This window comes from Streptopelia decaocto (genome assembly GCF_964273445.1).
Source record: "Streptopelia decaocto genome assembly, chromosome: 6".
NCBI lineage: Eukaryota > Metazoa > Chordata > Aves > Columbiformes > Columbidae > Streptopelia > Streptopelia decaocto.
Genome location: NC_138660.1, coordinates 7,852,843 through 7,872,668, shown reverse-complemented (window position 1 = coordinate 7,872,668; position 19,826 = coordinate 7,852,843). Strand labels below are relative to the sequence as shown.

Genomic DNA, 19,826 nt, shown 5'->3' with positions numbered 1-19,826 from the left:
GTGAACTCAGTGTGGGATTTTAAATAACAAATTATGCCAGGATTGATACATTATGAGTCTCCAAAGAATTAGCAGGCATGTCTTAATCACAAGGACAGTTGCCATTTAACAGAGACTGCATGAAAAGTGCCACATTGAAATGTTCTCATGACCTGCAGAATGTGATGTGAGGTTTAAACTGCTGCTGACAGCCACCTTGAGCAGGGGCTGTAATTGGTTCTTCTCACCCTCGATCTGTACGTCACTGCAGGCACAGACCCCCTGGTAACTTTTCTAAGCTCCTGAAGAGGAAGAAAGTTGCTGAGTGAGGTCTCTGAGGATACAGTGAAATGAAACAGAAATGCTAACTACTAGTTCTTCATTATGTTTATATCTGGTTTCCAGTACAATAGGGCCCTGATTCTCATTTGTGGCTTTTGATATTACTGTAATATAAGTAATTAGCTAGAAAGGAACAATAGCAATGAGTGTCCTCAAGCCATACATAATGCATGTAGATGTGTGAGGGAGTGTGTCTTGCTGTGTGTATTCTCCAATCTGCCCCACCAGAATTTATTTATTATATACAGAACCAAACCCAAACACCAAAGCTGCATCTTCTCCATGTATGGGGAATTTGCACATAGATCAGGGATTTCATGTTCTGGCCATATCCCTGTACCAGGGTATTAGTTCCAGTGCAGCACTACAATGCTCAGCACCGCTCAGATCTGAATCCAAATTTTACTATGTGAGATAATACCAATTTAAAAATAAAACTAACGACAGAAAATTAGCATAAACCTGGGAAATGAGCAGCAGAAATATTTCCAAACATTGCTTACGGAAACCCTGAGACAACCCACTTACAGACTATGAAGTTCATCAGATCAACTTCAATGGTGTCTGTGTACAATCTAATTACACTTAACAATGAGATAAACAGATCACCAATATATTTTCACAAAAAGAAAAAAAAGATACGAAGGAAAGACTAATGAATGATCTAGCTGTGGTCTTTCAATAGTTAGTGTCTGAAGCTGATTGAGAATCAGCTTACTTCAAAAGCCTTGGTGGATGTACGAGTTAGATATATTTCTAGCTTGGGATATGCGCTAAGCATCTGCTATTATTTTAGAAAATGTATGGGTACTTTCAAGCTGGCTATGACAGATGCAATGCCATTGTTTCAAAGGGTTTTAATGAGCACAGCTCCACTGCCATGTGGATGGTTCGATGCTGTGTTCTGCTGACAGCGTGTAGGAGATCACAACTCTTCACAGGAGGAGGCTTTTTTTTTTCAAATCTGGAGGAAAACTTTAAGTCTGTCAAGGAGACTACACACTCCTTTTTAAAACTGTCTCAAGATTGTGGTGTGTGCTGGATGATATTGGTCTATCATAATTCCTTGCACACAGAAATTGTGCCTGTAAATCACCCAGAATTTTATTTATAGACACTAACTTAGACAAAGTCTTTGGTGACTGCAGGAGGAACAAGGGCAGGCAGAGCTTCTCATGGTCTCTGGGAAACACCTGGGACATACCAGGTGTTTGGAGAGGGACAGACTTGAGTATAATCCACGCTGCTTTGGCTAGCAAATTTTGCACCTGGTACCACACATATCCTCACATGGAAACAGCTCAGGTGGTGAAATTAATAGCATCGATGGGCCAGAGTGGGATGGGCTTTCCTCAATAAATGAGGGAAGGCAAGAGGGAGCCCTGGATACAGAGCAGAAGCCAAGTTCCTTTCCAGCTCCAGATTTCAAAGTCTGGGAGTGCTCTGCTGTGGCTTTATGTTCACTACAGTTCCTTCAAGTCTTGCTTCTTTAAAGTAAACAACTTGAATAGCGGAGTCAGGGAGAGATCATGAGTCCAAACTTAATCTGAAAGACTCTCTTTGTCTTGAGTCTGCGCTAAACTTAGTCTTTGTTGATCCCAGCCTTATGGAGCCTGAAGACTGCTACCTGTAAGTGCTGTTTTGAAGACATTTTTGGGATGTGTGAAACAGAGGCAAAGATTCTGGCATCAGAATGAGGGGAAGCCCTGATGCTGAGAAACACAAAGAGCGCTTTGGTGATGTCATGGCACGCTGTGACATTCCAGTCCTGTCTGGGAGTCCAGAACCAGACTAAGGACTGCTAGTGGAGAGAAAGACCTGAAGAGCAGTGAAGCAACTGAAGCAAATAAGGATATCACCTGGGCAGCCTAGTCAAAGTGAGCTCCTGATAAATGTGAAAACAGTTTTGGTGCTACTCTGGGTTCCTTCCTCCTGGGTCTGTTGCAGATCTAGGAATTAAGGCCACACAGAGAAAGTGTGCAAGGAGGAGAAAAGGGAAAAGAGGGAAATCTCTGCCTGGGTTCAGTTATTGGTGGGAAGAGCCGAGTTGAGTGCAGAGCCAGTGAAGGAGAGGTAGGAGGATGGGACAGCAGGATGCTTGGTCTGCCACTGTGCAAATCCCTCCTGTTCCGTAGGTCAGGGCCAGGTTTCTGCAGCACAAGGCACAAAGTGCTCTCTAACAATTGCAATTGCAGCCACCGGATTGGAAAAATAGGGCACTTCCGCTCAATAATTTTGTTCCTGATAAAGCTCCTTGCCACATAAAACTCTGAGCTACAGCTGCTTTAGTGCTTAGTACAGAAAGGGAAGATGTTTCTTGAGTCTACTTTTAGACCAGAAAATCTGAGTACAATTTCTATGAAATGAGGGATGAATCTAGCTCAGTCTGCATCATACTCTAATTACCAGCTGCAGTGAAATGTCCTAAGATGAGTATCTGAGGATCTATTTTATATCTGGATCTTGTTCCAGTTAATTCCCTCCATGACTTTGCAGCACCTAAATGAGATGCACTAAGCACTGGGCCCTGGGTTGTGTGGTCTCGCTCCCTTGATATCCCAAGCCAGTTGCTCTTCATAACTACTGCAGAACAGTTTTGTCAGTCTTAGGATGGTGGTATTAATACTCACCTGTTATCCAGCAGTTTTTTGAGACAGCCTATTCAAGTGTGAAAAGCATTTTGAGGTCTCAGGTCATGCTACAGAAGTGAGAACAGTTATTTCTTCTCTTTCGCTTCATTTCTCTGCGGCCTGTTCTATTTCTAAATGCTGGGAGTGGCACTGGGCAGAAAAGAGGATATCTGTTCCACAGGAGAAAAAGAGGAAGATGCTTTGAAGGGAAGAGAAAACACATGGGAGAAAGGAAGAGTGTGTGTGAGAGGGAGGGCACAGATTCCAGTGCAGGTGAGAAACAGTTCAGTAGCCAGGGTGTTCAATTCCTACCCCAAATAAGGAGAGTCTCCTCATTGTTAAGTCTTGAGCTCAGTTTGGTAGAGGCCATAGGTTCCTCCAAGGCTGCAAATAATGCCCACAAGAAGAGCTTTGAGGATGCTGCAGTATTTCCACAGAGTTCCATTTCTGAAAGAAAAAATATTCAGTAGAAAAAGTCCTGGCCAACCATACTTGCCATCTCATTCTCATTTATTTGCTCAAGTAATCCCCCGTGCTTGATTTACGTAGGACTTGAATTAACTGTGTATTTATTCAGAGATCTTAAATTGCACTGATGTGATGAGGTAAAATTGCAAGCTGATGCAGTTTCAAGGGTATTAACAAGCCTATGACAGTGCAACAGATTCCACTTGTCACTGAGGGACCCAAGCCCATTCAAAGGTTTCCAGAGAAGGTTGTAAAAAAGCTCCTTCTTTTGCAAGTGCAACTTCTTTTCGTGAAGGAGAATTTCTCTCAGTGCTGGGGTGGGAGTTAAGGCGCCTGTCAGAGACTCTTGAAGAAAATTTAAACCACTTGCTTGATGCTGCTCTTGGTGAACAATGTTCATCTGAGCTCAGACCATAAATGAAGCACAATCTTTGGGCCTGAACAATTTCTGAATAATGCATGGTGCCAGGAATATAACAAACTCCAGATGAGCAAGAAGTACGGAGCCCTTAACACCCTGATCTAACAGAATCTTTCTGCAGATATGAAGGAGAGTAAAACTTCAAGCAGAGGTGCCATTAAGAAAGGCAATCAAACTGAAATCTCCATTGCTTCTGGCATTAGCTGTCTCTGAAGCACTTTATGTTTCTAATAGGTGTGTGGTGAATTCAGGCAATCAAAGCTAGCAACGAAGCTGTTACTGAATGTGTTTCAAACATTTTAAATGAAGAGAGGAGAAAAAGGATAATGGAAGTCCGTGATTGATGTGGGTGGAGAGTCAGTGTGACCATTTGGAGACTCATGGAAAGCCAGAATCTGAGACAAAATGCTCCTGAAGGAACTACTGGAAGTCCCAGTCTTGAAATATGATGCAGCAGATTAAGATATATTTAGGAAAGAAAGCTACTCAGTGCATGAAGCCTATGGAGAACCTCAGGTTGAAAAAGATGAAGCAAGAATGTTGGGGGTGAACAATGTAGCTCATGTCAAAAGATCCAGCTACTTTGACAAGGGGTGCTAGTGGGGCACACATCATAGCTGCTAGCAGTTTGCACCACACAGAACGGGAACAAGGATGCCCACACAACTAGAAATGGTTATGGCAGGGACACGGGTCTTACAGATGTTCAGAGATGGGCAATGCAAAACAGAAGCGGTGTAGAGTTCAGCAGCTACTGTGACTTCTGTGGATGTGGTGTTATCACAAGAGGGAGCTGTCCGCCTGTACGAGATTATCACCCCAGACGGAAACACACTGCGGGGAAACAGCAACAGGGCTCCCAAGCCCTGCGAGGGGCAGGAGGTGAGAGGTGATCACAGCAGGCCAGGGTGGGAGCGCACGGGCTGAGCCGGGTTAGCAGAACTAATCCTGCTGGGCAGGCCAGCAACACCGAACACTGCTGACTGCTCTTCTGCAAGTCAGATCCTGTATTATGTTAACCCTATCAGTGAATTCTTTTTATTTGTAGGCTTTGCTGGGGAGGGAAATGAAGGAAAGGTGCTTGGTCAAAGTCAAGCATGGTGCTGGTGAGAGGTTCATGTGACAATGCAGCTGATCACCAATGTTCAGATGGAGAATGAAGCTGATGTGTATCAGAGTCGGTTGTGAACAGTATTATTGAACACAGCAGGGTCTGTGTACCCAGCAGAGGGCATGTGCATGCACACACATACATTCCTACTTTTACCTTTGGGACATAATTTCTTAGATAATGAGCATATCAGTGCCCTCAGAGGCTGTGTGAGTTGTTACAGGACAAAGCCAGAGGCATCGCCCATTCTCCTTTGAATAGGCTGCGGTTTCTGTCACAGGGTCCAAACCTACCCTTGATTTTTCATTCTAATTTCAGATAAGGTCCCACTGCAAGAGGTGCTGAACACCCATTTTTGATCAAGATTAGTGGTCCAGAGGTTTCATGCCACATCCCTGAGTTCAGGTCTAAACACTAGCATCTGTGTTTATTACACATCAGAGAAACCAGCCTGTAGCCTCTTCACACTGAGCTCAGTTCCATCTTCCTGTTTTTTTTCTCTAAATGTCTAATTTTGGTAGACACATTTTACCATAGTCTGGGACTGAGCTGAAAGCTTTGTTTCCTGCCAAGAATCTTGAGGGGATAATACATATCCAAGCAGTTTGCATCAATGCCACAGTATCTGAAATGCCCTGTAAAAGGCTAACATGATGTATTTGTACACTCCCTGGGCAGGAAGACAGACAGTTGTTCCAGTGGATGCCCAAAGGTAAATAATGGATTGTGCTGTAACTGTTCAATGATGGGACAAGGCACAGAAGATCAGGCTAAAGGGAGAAAAACCCTGCAAATTGAAAAGTTATAAGGCATAAAAAATACAAACAGAAGAAAAGCATGTAGTCTTGACGGTGGGGGAATGGATGGAGATTAGAAGTCCCGGCTTTTTGCCACAGGCTGCTTGACCTCAGGCAAGTCTTCCGAGATCCCATTTCCCCACCCTACCCTTTGTCTATGTAGCTCCCAGGAGCTCCTAGGCGGGGTTGGTCTCAAGTCCAGCAGTGGGGATACTCTATCTTGGTCATTGCTTCTAAAACACACGATTAAAATTAATTCCTAAATATATAAAACAATCTTCAGGATGCCTTATGGAGCAAAAAAGGAATAAACGCAGAATGCCTCGGGAACATGTGGGAAGAGCAGAGTTCCCAGCCGGTTATTAATCCGCTTGCAGGACACGGCTTTTGCTGAAGTCTAAAATTAAATTAAAAAAAAAAATACATCCCCAGCCAGAGGTCTGGCTGCAGCCTCCGCACCCGCCTGCCGTGACGCCGGCCCAGCACCGAGCCCCCCCCCGCTCCCCGCAGCCCCGGCAGCAGGCGGCCCCCGCCCCGCTCGGCTCCGGCCCGGCCCCCCAGCGCGGCGGGCGGCTCCGCGGTGCCGCGGGCGGGCGCGGCGCGGGCGGGGGCTCAGCCAGTGCGGCCGCTTGTTGATCGCGGCGGCCGGCGCCGCTCCGCGCCTCCCGGGCCCCGCTCCGCGCCACGCAGGCAGCCCCGCGCCCGGGCTGGCCGCTGCGCTGCGGCGCCGCTGGCATTCTTCCTTTGCAACGTTGCAAACCCCTCCTTTTTTTTCTTTTCCTTTCTCTCCCTTTCTTTCCTTTTTTTATTTTTTTTTTTTTTTTGCATGAAGATGGCGGCGCCGCTCGCCAGCAAGGCAGGGTCCGCCGGCACCACCAGCAAGCCTCCCTTCCCGGAGCTGGATTTCCGATCGGGAGCCAGGGTGGAGGAATTGAATAAACTCATCCAGGAATTCACCAAACACGACCAGAGGGAGTACGACGACCAGAGAGCCCTAGAAATCCACACGGCGAAGGACTTCATCTTCTCCATGCTGGGTAGGGCAAGGACCGTGTGGGGCGGGAGCAACGGCGGGGCCGGCCGGGGACCCCGGGGCAGGGCTGCGGTACCGGCGGACCCTTTCCCCGCACCGGGCTGGGGCTTCTCGGCCGCAGGGCAGGTCTCAGCCCCAGGAAACTATTTTTTCCTACCCTGTCCACCTCGCCTTCAGCAGCGATGTATTTATAAGCACAGAGGAAAGGCTGGGTCGCAGAGCTGGCCGGTACCCGAGAAACACGGCGAGCCCGGCCCTGTATTGTTTTTGCCCCCAACTATCAAGGTTGTAGGAAACGGGTATTTTTTTTTTTTTCTGGACCGCTTAGTTTGGTTATTAGACTGGCTGGTTGCTTGTACAGGAGCATCCTCTGAACTGCGTTTCTTGCTTAGGTTGCAAAACTTGCTGCGAGCGGAGCAAGTCAGATTGTGGTGGGGGAGTCCTCATTTGCGTGAAACTTTGAATCACGGGCAGGGGTCCTTAAACCAGGGTGAAAAGTGTTGGCACTTGCAGAAATCACCTGGGCTTTGGCATGACTAAGGCTTCTTAAGATTACTAGTGGAATGACTAACAACTCTGATTCTCTAGGTAGTCAGTTCCTCATAAATATTTACCTTGTTTTGACTAAGAAGTCACTCACACGAATGGGAGCCTTCGGGATACGAAAGGATGCTCTTTAACATGTAGGTTGGACCTTGGAAACAGTCATTCAGGTTTGATTCAATATCTCAGATATTTTTGCATATAAAATGAGAACATGAGTAAACAGCAGGTGTGGCCAGTGAATGGTTCTTTGGATCTCAGAGGTGCGCATACACACTCGAAGCTTATTTGGCACAAACCAAATGTGTGGTCTACATGTACACTGTAAATAACCTACACCGCTTTCCTCATTCAGAAACGCAGAGCTATCCTGTTGCAATAATAATTATTTTCTGTATAGAGGGTAGTCACAATAATAGATCACTTCGTCTATAGCCCTGAACACATGAACTCACTAAATGAGCATCTACCTGTCCAGCTGGTTATCTTGTAAGGTACCTGGAAAAGCATAATTGACTGCTGTGGGATTTGCACAGTTTTGTGTGTGTATTGCTTTTTCACCAAAGGCTGGACAGGATATAGCAGACTAAATTTAGCTTGAGAAGAAGGATAACAAGTTGAAAAGTCAGTAGCATGTATATTTATAGTTGCTGTTATAAATATTTTTGTCCCTTCCTGTTTAAAAAAAAAATGATGTGGTGAAGGCATGCTTGCATCAAAACCTGTAGGATTTTTGTTACTGAAAACCTGATCCTGCGGAAGTCATTCACTGTTATGATCCGATACATTTAAATAACTGGCTGAGGAAGCAGGGCTGGGTGGGATAAGTGAAGAAGTGTGGAGAGAAAAAAGCCAGAGCAGCGGTTCTGGGTGTGTGGCTGGCAAGTACAGAAAGCTTTAAATGATCCTGCTTAAGCATTACTACTAACTAGTCTTTGCAGGGGACAGGGACCACAGCATTTCTTCCTGCCTCATGCGGGAGAAGGCAATAGAAGAAACAAGGAAGAATGGGCTGTAGTGTGTGTTGTACATTTGCAAATGCATCCTGATGCCTTGCTGTTTGTGAAAACAGTGAGCCTCAGGCTGTTTAGAAATAAGGTAAATTAATGTGGCTGTCTTTGTTAGTATAATGGCTGGGAGATGGGTGTTCTTGGGTTTTAAATGTATAAACTAAAACAAAGGTTTAAACAAAAGCTATAATTCTGTTTAAGTTATACCTCACATTTTTCTGAAAGGAAAAAAAAAAAAAAAAGACGAGCCTTAAGGACCAAGCCCAGGACAGAAATGGACATGGGATGTCTAATTTGTCTTCATTAGACACAGAAGTTGTTTGTGGATCAGACCCTTCTTAGCCAGAGACGCTCTTAAATCTAAAAGGATTTAACTTATTAATAAATAGCTCTTTCCCTTGTGCCTGCTCCCTCCCATACGTACTGCTCTTATCTCATCGGGTGATGATAGGAAAATTAAACGTAGCTTTCCTGATTTAATTACATTGGTGTGTAATTCGTGGATGAATGATAGGCAAAGAGACTGTGGATTCTCAGATGTTTGTACTCTGCATGGCTTGCCCTCTAGGTCAGATCTTTATATTAACTCTTTTATGTCTGTGTTGTCTTGCCCTTGCTATTAGCAACTGAATTCTGGGAGATCTTAAGAGTTGGGCTGTGATAAAATTAGGGAGAGGTACTGCTTGTCCAAAATCTTGCCCCCCAAGCATTAGAATAGGACTGTAAATGACCTGCCTATCTGGTGGGGGAAGTATTTTCTGAATGTGGGCAATTTCTGGGCACCCTGTTCATAGTCACAAAGACCATATGGTCTCACCAGCACCTTACACTGAAACAACCGGTGTCTTTTGGTGCCTTTGCTGGATAACTTCTGGTACACTGAGCTGTGCCTGATCATTACTTGTCTTTTTGACAGAGGTGTTCTGAGCCTCAAAGGAGGGAAAGGTTGTATTAATCAAGAAAACATGTGGAGGAAAGACAGTCTGTGTTCTGGGCAGCAGGCTGGCTGGGAGTGACTGAGACCAAGTCTCTGCCTGACAGTTGTGAAAGGAGCTAATTACTTACTCTCCCTGTGACTCAGTTTTGAGGGTGTTTTTTGTGCTTATAGCGTGATAAAGGAGTATTTTTATCAAGTGATGCTATTGCAGTCAATGATATTTTGATTTTTAAAGGGCTTGCTATTGTGACGAGAGGTGTGTAGCATTCATATTAAAAAACCTTTTAGGGACACCTGGCCTGGAGAGTGTTGTTTGTGCAGTACAAGTATCTCCAAGAAACTTCTTTAATGAACACAACCTGTCTCTTTCTGTTCAGCACCTAAATAAAAAGGTGTTGCAATGCGCAGATGTGCTAGGCTTAAAAAAGCCCATATATTATGCTCTTGGGAACTAGAACATTGCATATTAAACAGCCCCTTGAAATTTCTAGTGCTATTGCTGCCTCAAACCAGATCATGGTATTAGGCAAACTGATTCCTGTGTTTTACTTTTTAACAAGAAGGGAAGAAAACAAAAGAGCAAGGAGGTATGAATAAATACAGGTGACACAAAGCTGTTTCCTCTGCTCCAGACACACACTGGTGTTCTGTCATCTAGAGCAGTTTTCAAGCTCCTCAGGTTGGTACTTTGTTTCCCTTTTCTGTCATGAGATTCTTTTTCTTCTCTGTCGAGTCAGAAGAGTGATGCTCAGGACATTTCATGGCATTCTCTTTTCTCTCATTGCCCTCGCTCCTGTCCTTAATCAGGGGAAGGACTGGTTAAGATTGATGCTAAAGTGGCCTTTTTTTTTAATGCCTCTAGTGTATGTTTTTGTCACTTCAGTGCTTGCATCTCACTTCTGTGGGAGAGGACTGGAGCTGCCCACCAGGACAGGCCACAGAGGATTTGCAGCGAGCTGCTACTTAGAGCTGTTGACAAGACTTCTGGAGAGCTTGTATCAGCGCCTGATACAGGAGAGGTGGTGAGCCTGTTCTGAGAGCGTTTCCTTTTTCCTTGGTGTTGGCCTGGGTGTGCGAACAAGCGTTTGTGATAGAGGCAAGGCTCATAGTGGAGGCAGAGCTGGCATCAGCAAAAGGTTTCTGATGCCAGTACCAGCTTCCCAAATGGAATGAGTTGCCCTGCTGAGCCCCTGCATCTGTAGCAAGGCTACCAGCTGTTTCTTGGACTGACAGGCTCCTAAAATATGTGCAGTGGAGGTGCAGATTGCTGTGCTGAGAACACAGGTGTCCTGACAACAGCTTGCTTTGATTAGCATCTTCTACAGGAGATGCATTTTATGGTCCTCCCCTGTACCTGAGGTCTGTATAGCAGAACAGCCTTGGTAGTCTGACTCTGTTGTGTGGGTTTGTGCAGCATTTTTTCTCCCTTTCCCCACCTCGCATAACTTGCTGATGAAACCTATTGTAGACTGGATTTCAGGCATTGTTGGAAGTGTTACCTGTTTGTCTGTGATACATCACGGATATTCTCCTGTTTCTGTTGTGGTGTCAAGCTGATGAAATAGCAACAGGATTGGAGTGATCTCTCTAGGGTTAAGTCTTTTGTGTGTGCGCCTTTTCTCAAGAGAGGCCAATCATGATAGGAGCACACTGTACTCTGAGGCCTATGTTAATAAAGGCTCCCTGCTGGCATTCCCTGTGCTGCTGAATGCATAATGCACAGCTGTTAAAAACAACCTTACTGTATTGCAGATTTCATTTCTGGCTTCTGTTTGGTTTCCTCTCCCTGCAGGCTGCATATTTCTCTATTTGCATTTGAGGTTGTGGGGGTTTTGTGTTTTTTGTTTTTTTTTTCTTAAGGGATAGGGTGCTATGCTGGTAAAGTAACCCTATGCAAGGCACTGGTTCCTTCTATTTGGTTATAACTACCAGAAGTCAAGCAATTTCACCTAACTGGGATTTCGTTCTGTGTAACCAGTTGAAAAGGATCGAAGCCTCCTCTCTTTGTTCAAAGCTATTGCTGCTCCATGTGTGCAATGAAAATAGCTTGGAAATCTTTCTCTCCGTTGGTTTTAAGATGCTGATACTTTGCTTGCTCAACTGCTGTTTTGAAACAGTAGGCTGTGATGCAAAGTATTTAGTGTAATAGCTAGGAACATGTCCTAAGGGCACAAATTCTCATGGCAGGCTTGTCAGACTGCCCGCTGCCTGTTCCTTCAGTCTGTGGAAATATTTGTAGAAGATTTGGGTGAATACTTGCCAAGCCCAATTATGCAATTATGTTTTAAGGGCAATTTTATAATTACAGTGGAGGATGGTAACCAGGAAACGCGAGTTATTGCGTTTTTGACTTTTCTTTTTTTCTTCCACGTGACTTTGCACGAATGCTAAAACATTCGGAGCAATTCTAGTCAGAAACCAGTTGTTCAACTTTCTTATTGGCAGCTGGTTATTTTTCTAAGGGAAGCTAAATTAAAGGCAAACACAACATTGCTCAGGAAGGCTGGAGGACATGTTTTATTATAGCTTGTGTAATTTGTGAGACGGATGTGTACTCGGAGACCCAGAGCAGCCCATAGGCAGACTCCAGTCTAGAGGAGGCCCAGGATGTAGTGGTCCTGCCTGGACTTCTCAAAGGGAATCTCTAAGCTGTGCAAGTTTTTTGGATATCTGGGATTGCCTTTCTTAATTTTAATTTTACAATTGCCAGGTTCCTGCTGGCTTTAACCATCTTCTGTACAGCTAAAATTTTTGCATCCTTTCCTGGACCTTGACATTTACACTGATTGTGTGCATGTCCCAGTCCTTTTCCTGTGAAGATGGTTTTAATGGGCACATCTCTTAAACCCTTCCCTGTGTTCCCTCCTCTGTCCAGGTCAGACCCTAGCTCTTTGTACTCTGCAAAATGGGCTAAGTGAGAAGGTGTCGGAAAGAAATGTGGTTTATGCCAAGAGATTAGTTCTCGCCTCCAGTTTTGGGGGCTTCAGTTGCCAGGGCTGCTTCAGCACAGTGCTGTGAAGTGATTGAGATGACAACTCTACCTCCAGGCATGTCTGTGTGAGACCCTGTGGTGGCAGCTGCAGGTAGCGGCTCTGGCAGAGACCTTTCAACTCTCTTTGAGTCTAAGAAAAATGACCCACCATTGAGTCTATTACCCGTGGCTGGGTGATGTTAGTGTATGAAACTAACTTGAGAAGCAAGAGCTGTAGCTCATTTCCTATGAAAACAGAGGCTTAAGGATAGAATGCATTATGTACGGTGATGTACCTCTTGAGCCAGGTTTTCCTGTAGTAACTTACAGCTGGGATAGGTTAAGTTCCGTATCAAAAAAGCAAACCATTAATTCTGCTCATCAGTAGCTTTCCCAGCTATTGTCTGAACAAGGAGATAAAATTCCTTGAAGAAGCAGTCCATTTGTCTGGGCAACGTACTATATTACATTCAGACATTCTTTAGTTTGTCTGTCTTTGGAGTATGAAACAAGCAGTAGCATAGATGGAGTTCTGAGGAAGCAAGGAAAGGTATCTGCCCTGCTTTTTGACTGGGAGAAGCAGAGGACCCATCATGAGAGCTAAAGCAGAAGGCAACTTTGGCTGTTGTACTCACAGAACTTTCCATTATTGAGAGGAGTGTGCCTGCATGGGAGCAAGCAACGAGAGAGCTGAAAAATGACCTTCAGTTGGGTGTCTCAAGTTATTTGCCCAAGTATTGTTCTGATCACTAGTAGCATATGTGAGTTCAGGAGACTGAACTGTAGCTTTTTTGGAACTTCCAACCACACTTCATAAGTTTCCCATCCTAACTGTGGATTTTGTATCCAGTGAAGGCTTATATTTCTGTTAGCACAAATCTGTCTTACTGTCTGACTAGCAAAAATATGAGGGTTGGCTTCTTTCTTTGCTAATGCAACTGGAAGGCAGCTTATGAGACATTCAAAATAAATCTTTCAGCAGCAGCTGATGTTCCAATTGACAGATGCTGCTATGGATTTTGCTCTCTTTAATAGAGACCTCCACTGTTTGCTTTCATTTCTGCCATTCTGTTGCATTCCTGTTTACTGCAAATAGCAATTGTCCTGGACTGAGTGGATTAATCTGCACCTTATTACTTGAGCCAACTTGACGGGTCCCTGAATCGTGTACTTCTACATTACGTAAACTTTCTGCAGTTCTTTCAAAGCACCATTTCAGTGACTTTATGGTTATAAGGGAATCAACATGTGCTGTAGCATTCAGATTGAGGAAGACAGACCTTTCTCCCTAAAATATTGGTCTTTTGAGCTTTTAAGAAACACTTGATGCTAAGGAAGTTACAGCAATCCTGTTAATGCATTATATTTCCTCTGTCAAACAGCATGATTTTAATCTAATTTAAAGCATTTAATTAGAAGGTTGTTAATGCATTTTGTTACGAGCATGCTGGTGTTGAAAGTACAATTTGCATACCACTGAGTGGGGGAGATTAATTACTTTCAGGTTCATTATATCTGTGTATTTGAAACAGCAGCGGTAGCTACTTCCACCCACTCATGTTTAGGGCTGTGGGCAGAAGTTTGCACAGTACTGGATGGCTTTGGATTGTAGAATAAGAGGTGGATGTCATCCGTTTCACCCTACTCTGTAGGTAAAACACTGAGTCAGGACACCCTAGACCTATGTTCTATTCTGAGCTGCCCCCAAATTTACACAGAACTGCACAAGTTTCTGAATATGATGATCTGTAGTGGGATGCTGGTACTGCCAGAAGCCTTCCTTGTCTCCTGTGCTTCAGCAATCTGTGAGAGGTGCGATGGTACCAGCATAGGGGAATATGGTGGTGTTGCTGTTCTTCATGGTAGGGTTGTTTAATACAGCAACCCTCGGAGACTGAAGCTGGAAAAGGGAGTCTGGTTTTGAGAGTCTAGCCTCGAAAAGTGTTTAGATAGTAAAGGCAAATAGTTGCTCTGTCACTGGGTGTCAACCTAGTGGCGTTGGGATCCAAGTACAGTTCAGCCTCTGACAGACAGATTACAACTTGACCTAGTTAGGCAGTTCTAGCAAGTAATCTTATTTTATACTGAAGGGATCCCAAAGTAAAATTGGAACAAAGTTGTTTAAATATTGCTTCCTGGCCACAGCGTGCATGCTGATATAATTTGGCAGAGTCAGGCAATGACAAGCAGTAGAAGGCAGCAGTTTGGGACAGAAAGCAAAAGAAAAATACAAAACGTGGCCAAAAGTAGAAATCCTGCTGGGATAGCCATAAGGAATTGGCACAGAGTATGTATTTTTTTTGTCCAATGACACCTTTCTAAGGTCATGTTTTAGATTAAACCTGGAGGTTTATGTGTGGGATGTTGTTTGTCTGTGTAGGTCTTCTCTACTGTGGCTTGTAGTGAGACTGTGTGGAATTTCTTCCACCCACTGACACAGTAAGAGTTCATAAAACTTTTGGTCCAGAACTGCTGAGCAGCCAGGGAACTTTTGCAGCTGAGTGTAGAAATAACAAAGTCGGTTCTTGCTTTACTGTTAGGCCATGTGCTTTTCCTGTTCTAAAACGTCTTATCCCAACTGTCCTGTTCATGTTGTTGGACCTTTTGACACTGCTGCACACCTCTCAAGGAAGTATGTTTTTATTCAGTGGTACATAGATGACCTTGTTTAGGAAATCAGGTGCTGAGGTTGGGAGGAAGGACTTGTATTAAGCAGCTATCAAAAATGCTAAGACAAATACTGCAATTAGCTTCTGCACTTTTCCCTTTAGCACTTCTGCTCTTTGCATTTTAATGGATCTCTTGAAGAGCTGGTGATGCTTTGGGTGACTCCTCTTGGAAATGAATCTCACGCTAATAGCTCTGGCTGGGCCTGATCCATAGGCAGATGCTTGGAGATATTTCATGTTTGTTTTGTACCTCACTAATTAATGCATAACTTAGTGGTAGAACAGCAGGACAGCTGCGTTTGGTGACACTTCATGACATAATGATTTAATCCTTTGTGACACATTCCTGCTGAGTGTCAAAGCTGATAACTCTAATCTCTGTCCCTAGCTCAGTGCGACAGGAACCTGTTTTAGAGGACATTCTGTAGGAGCTTGCAAGCTCTTGTAGGTACTTTGTGACCAATTTGTGTAAACTTTTTTTTGTACATTGCCACTCTTGAATGTGATTGTACAACATTGGCTGGTGCACTGAGGAATCTGGAGTTGAGTGCAAACAAAGGAGCTAACTGACTGCATTCAAATGAAATAAGGCTTGTCCTGGGAGGAGGGAGAAAATACCCTAATCTCCTTCTAAAAAACCCTTCTTCTTTTCTAGCATTAAGGGCGATGTGGTTATATTGATTCAGTGGTGCCTAAACCCACTGCTCTTTGTTATTGTGCATGATTCTGAAGCCTGCATACGGATGCAGATCTGTACACAGAGATAGCTGTGCAGCTGCTCTCCAGTGGTTATTCCTTGTGATACAACCAGCAGAGCTTGCTTCTGTTCCAGCATGGGCAGTGAATTCCTGTTTATTTTAAACTTTTGGTTGAATGGTGTTCATAAAACGATTTGCAGCTCTGCAAGTAGAGGTGGGAATGTCACTGTAACAACACTTCAGGGGCTCTGTTGCCTTCTGTCTTTGAAATTTGCCTTTTCAGAGTTGCATACAGTGTGCTGAATGGCAGATCAGGTATTGATATTGGCCCCTTGATACTAGGCCCTCAAAGCCTGAGTTACTGAAATGTCTGTATTTCATAGACAGTAGGGCAATCATATGCTATGCAATCAGGAAAATAAGAGGAATGCAAGTCTCTCTGCAAGTGCAGCACGTCTCTGAACAAGCTGCACCTTCTGAATTAAATGCCTGGATTTTTTTTCAGTGTGCAAGCTATAATGCACATCCAAGTGCAGTATTGAGAAAAAGGAGCTACTAAAATTTGATTTGGCATCTGTCAGAGGCTTGTTTTATGTGCTAAGTTGTCTGTAAAAGCTTGATCCTGTACCTCCAATTTTTTTTTGTGAATGTGCAAAGCATGCTGTTGAGGCAGCAGTGTTATATTGAAAATAACTACTTTGACACAGGCTTGTAATATCAAAGAATGGCTATGTCTGTGCAATTATTTTAATTATCCTGGGAGGAATTCATATGTTCTATGCAGGCACTTAGCAAAACTATTTGCACATTATCAGAGCTGCAGAGTTAAGTTGCAAGTTAGTCTGTAAAATCAAAGTTTAAAAAAAGTGATTTTGATCCTCTTAAACCTAAATTATGGTTCTGGAAACAAAAGGCACTCCCGAGTTACTTTAAAAACTGGATAATCCCTCTCACTCTTGAACTCAGGCTGCACACAGGAAGCTTAGGATCATATTTGTATCAAAGCTGCTTCTTAACAATGCAGGTAAAGAAATCAGTGTTTAAGAATCTGCTCTTATGCTGAGACCAGTCTTGTAAGACATCGCTTGTGTTTATGAATCACTCTGTTGTGCTAGTGTATGTCACTCCGAGTTCTCAACTTTTTTTTAACTAACCCTTTCTTTACCTTGAAATGTGCATGTGTGTTTATGTTAGTCTATTTTCTGTTTTACTTTTCCCCTAGCAATTAATACAGCTGGAAAATATTTGCTGTTCAAGGGCAGTGATGACCAAGCTTTGGAGTGCAGGAGAGTGCTGCTGAGAAGTGATACAGCTGAGGTTTGCAGGTGGGGGGCTCATCGCCTCCCAGCAGAGCTCTTCCACTGGGACAGGCTTCACCAAGCCAAGGCCAGTCCTGCTCAGCGAGGACTGTAGGAGTCCTACAGAAAAGGTTTCTGTCTGAGGGAGACAGGAGTGGGGGAGACAAATGAACAAAATCCCCAGACCCACAGCATGTTGATAGACCTCCTGTTGTTCTTAATTCGCGTCTGTAAATGGCACTAGTTTCCGCTGTTGTGCACCAAGACAATAATAAATAACAATCCTTAGTGTTTATATACCACTCCACAATCTTCTGAGCGTTCAACACATGTTAACTAATTCAGCTGAGATGCAAATACTCTGTGTGCAAAGCTACTCTTCTTGCTGCCCAGGGGAACCTTTTATTACAGCGGGGACAAGGCTTTCTTTTTCCCCTTAACTGGAGTTGTTGGCAGGAATGTTCTATACAGGGACAGTGTCTTTCTCCCTGAAGTTTTTAAGCCTTCGAGTGTACCCCTGTTTGCATAGGAATTGGACTACTCCCAAGTCATATGTGATGCTATTAAGAAAAATATGCAGGAGTCTTGCCTGTATGTTCTGTGCTGCAAATATGCAGACCCACAGTTAACAGATTTGTGGTTTCAGAAGCTATTGAGTTAGCAAAGATGTTGACACATTAAGAGCATCCTAAGGTGCTTGCATAAGGCCTGGGGGAAACACCCTCTCCAGTGGACCTCAGGGCTCGGGAGGGGAATAAACATCTGTCAGTTCTGACTATGCTGGATCATCAGACCATGTGCTGAAGAGAACTGAGGATGCTTGGTGGATGGCTTTGCTCCGTGTTTCTATAGATTCAGCAGCTGCTAGAGCACTGATCTGTCTTTTGGGGCAGGAGAAATCCCAACAGAAGACCTATTGCCAGGTAAGAGAGGTATTTTGAGGGCAATTAAGACATTATGTCCTATTGTTCACAATCCTGAATCCCAAACATGGAGTAATACATGCATTGGCAGAAATCAAATTTGTCTGGCTTTTCACTCACTGCCTTGACATTTTGTGTATGTGTGTAGAGCTGGTGAGGAGGAGTTTGATGCATCTCTGTCAGTATCTTTGAGCTGGGCAGGGTTGGTTCTACTTTTATTTGCAAGAATAGCATCTCTTTTTAGTATCCCATTAGGGTGACTAGAAGATAAACATTTTTATTTTTATTTTTATTTTTATTTTTATTTTTATTTTTATTTTTATTTTTATTTTTATTTTTATTTTTATTTTTATTTTTATTTTTATTTTTATTTTTATCATCATATAATACCCTGGTTTGAATGGTTTACCTTGGAAATAACTATTTGATTGTCTTTGTAAACTGATGCCTGGTGCTGTGCCACTGCACGCATGCTTTGTAGTTATAAACCTCTTTCTAATCTGTGAGGTTTAGTTATAGCTAGGTGATAGCTCTTCTGGATCGCCTCTTTGTTCAACCTTTTGGTAACTTTCTTTTTCAGAAGTGATGCCTGCAGGTTTGACCTGAAACTGATTCTGAAAGAACAGCATAGATTATAATTTTCGTATAAATGGTTGTATGAACAGGAACACGATTAGCCTCTGAGGGACCTAATTACGCAGGGAGGTAGCAGTGCATTTTGAGATCAAAATTCTCATCTTGCTACAGCTTTCCCTTCAGCTGGCACTGCATGGAGAAGAACAGCATGTTTCTTGCAGGTGATGATTTCTCTTTCAGTGGCTTTGATATCCTCATTTTCTGTTTGAAGTTAATGTGCAGATTGCTAGGTGGTGTCACTCAAAGTGACTGACTGAGCTGCTCTTGTATGTGAAGATGTCTCCAAGACAACTAATTTCCTGGTCAAACAGCACATCGGCTTGTGCCATAAGACATTTTAAGGGAACTAGCCAGCTGAAGGAGCAAGATATTTTATCAGTTTATTATTAGCACTGTAGCTGGCAAACTCAGCTCAGAGTCTAAGGCTGAAAATGTTCCTGTTAAACACCACAAATGAATAGCTTAAAAAAAAGGATTGTGTGATTTGACTAGCAAACTGATTTGTCAGAGAACTTCTAGCAAATAAGAGGAATTAATCTCTACCTTCACAGTTCATTTTTTCCAATTGCTGCATGTGTTCCTGTACTGGAAGCACAGGGAATTTAGAGGCCTTCTTTCACTCTTTTATTGTGTTGTTTTATGTCCAGACTTCCCTGCTACATTTCAACTCTGCTTTTTTAGTGGTAGTGTGCCTTATTTTTTCCTAAAATATACCCCCAAATCAAATGTTTGTTTCCATTTTTCTTCTGCTCCAAAACTTGGGAAGGTTTAGTGGCTCCTTCCTGTTGTGAAGTTAGGATTAAATAAGCTTGAAGGATTGAATTTTTTTCCTTGTTTAGTCCCCTCCTCCCAGTCCCCTTTGTCTCTAGCGGTGCAGTGTTACTCGACAGGTGTAGAGCACTTACAAGTATTTTTCTTCTGCATTTCCAGTTTTTTACTTGTCTTTATAAAATACTCTGTGTTTCAGGGGCCTCAATCCAAACCAAAATCAAAAATATCTACATTTTTTCCTGCCTTCATTGCAAGGCTTGGCTGTACTGCCTAGCTGAACAAACCCCACCTTTGTGTTCGCTTTGGAATAAGAAACAAGCAGGCTTGTTGATTCCTGCTGCATTAACACTCTCCTCCTCCCTCACACTGATGTGGTGGTTATTGGGGGGGTTAAGGGGAAACTACTGTTTTCACAAGACCTCCCAGGAGGCTGCTCAGTGTGTGTCTCCTGCACTGGTGCCCCAGAAACCTTACAGCACCTACTCAGGCTGTAACAGCTGGAGGAGCACAGGCACAAACCGCTTTGTGCAATAGTGGGTAGAGAGACGACACTAAAGGTGCTACGCTGAGAACACTTGGAAGATTTTCA

At 43.6% G+C, this 19,826-nt stretch overlaps 1 protein-coding gene across 1 annotated transcript in view; it reads left to right on the top strand.

Moving 5' to 3' along the window:
* The first annotated feature begins 6,401 nt into the window (after positions 1-6,401).
* MB21D2 (Mab-21 domain containing 2) overlaps positions 6,402-19,826 on the top strand; it is a 56,380-nt gene continuing 42,955 nt past the window's right edge. Inside the window, exon 1 of the mRNA XM_082055501.1 lies at positions 6,402-6,785. Coding sequence (XP_081911627.1) covers positions 6,575-6,785 — 211 coding nt within the window. The 5' untranslated portion in view covers positions 6,402-6,574. The remainder of the gene's footprint in view (positions 6,786-19,826) is intronic.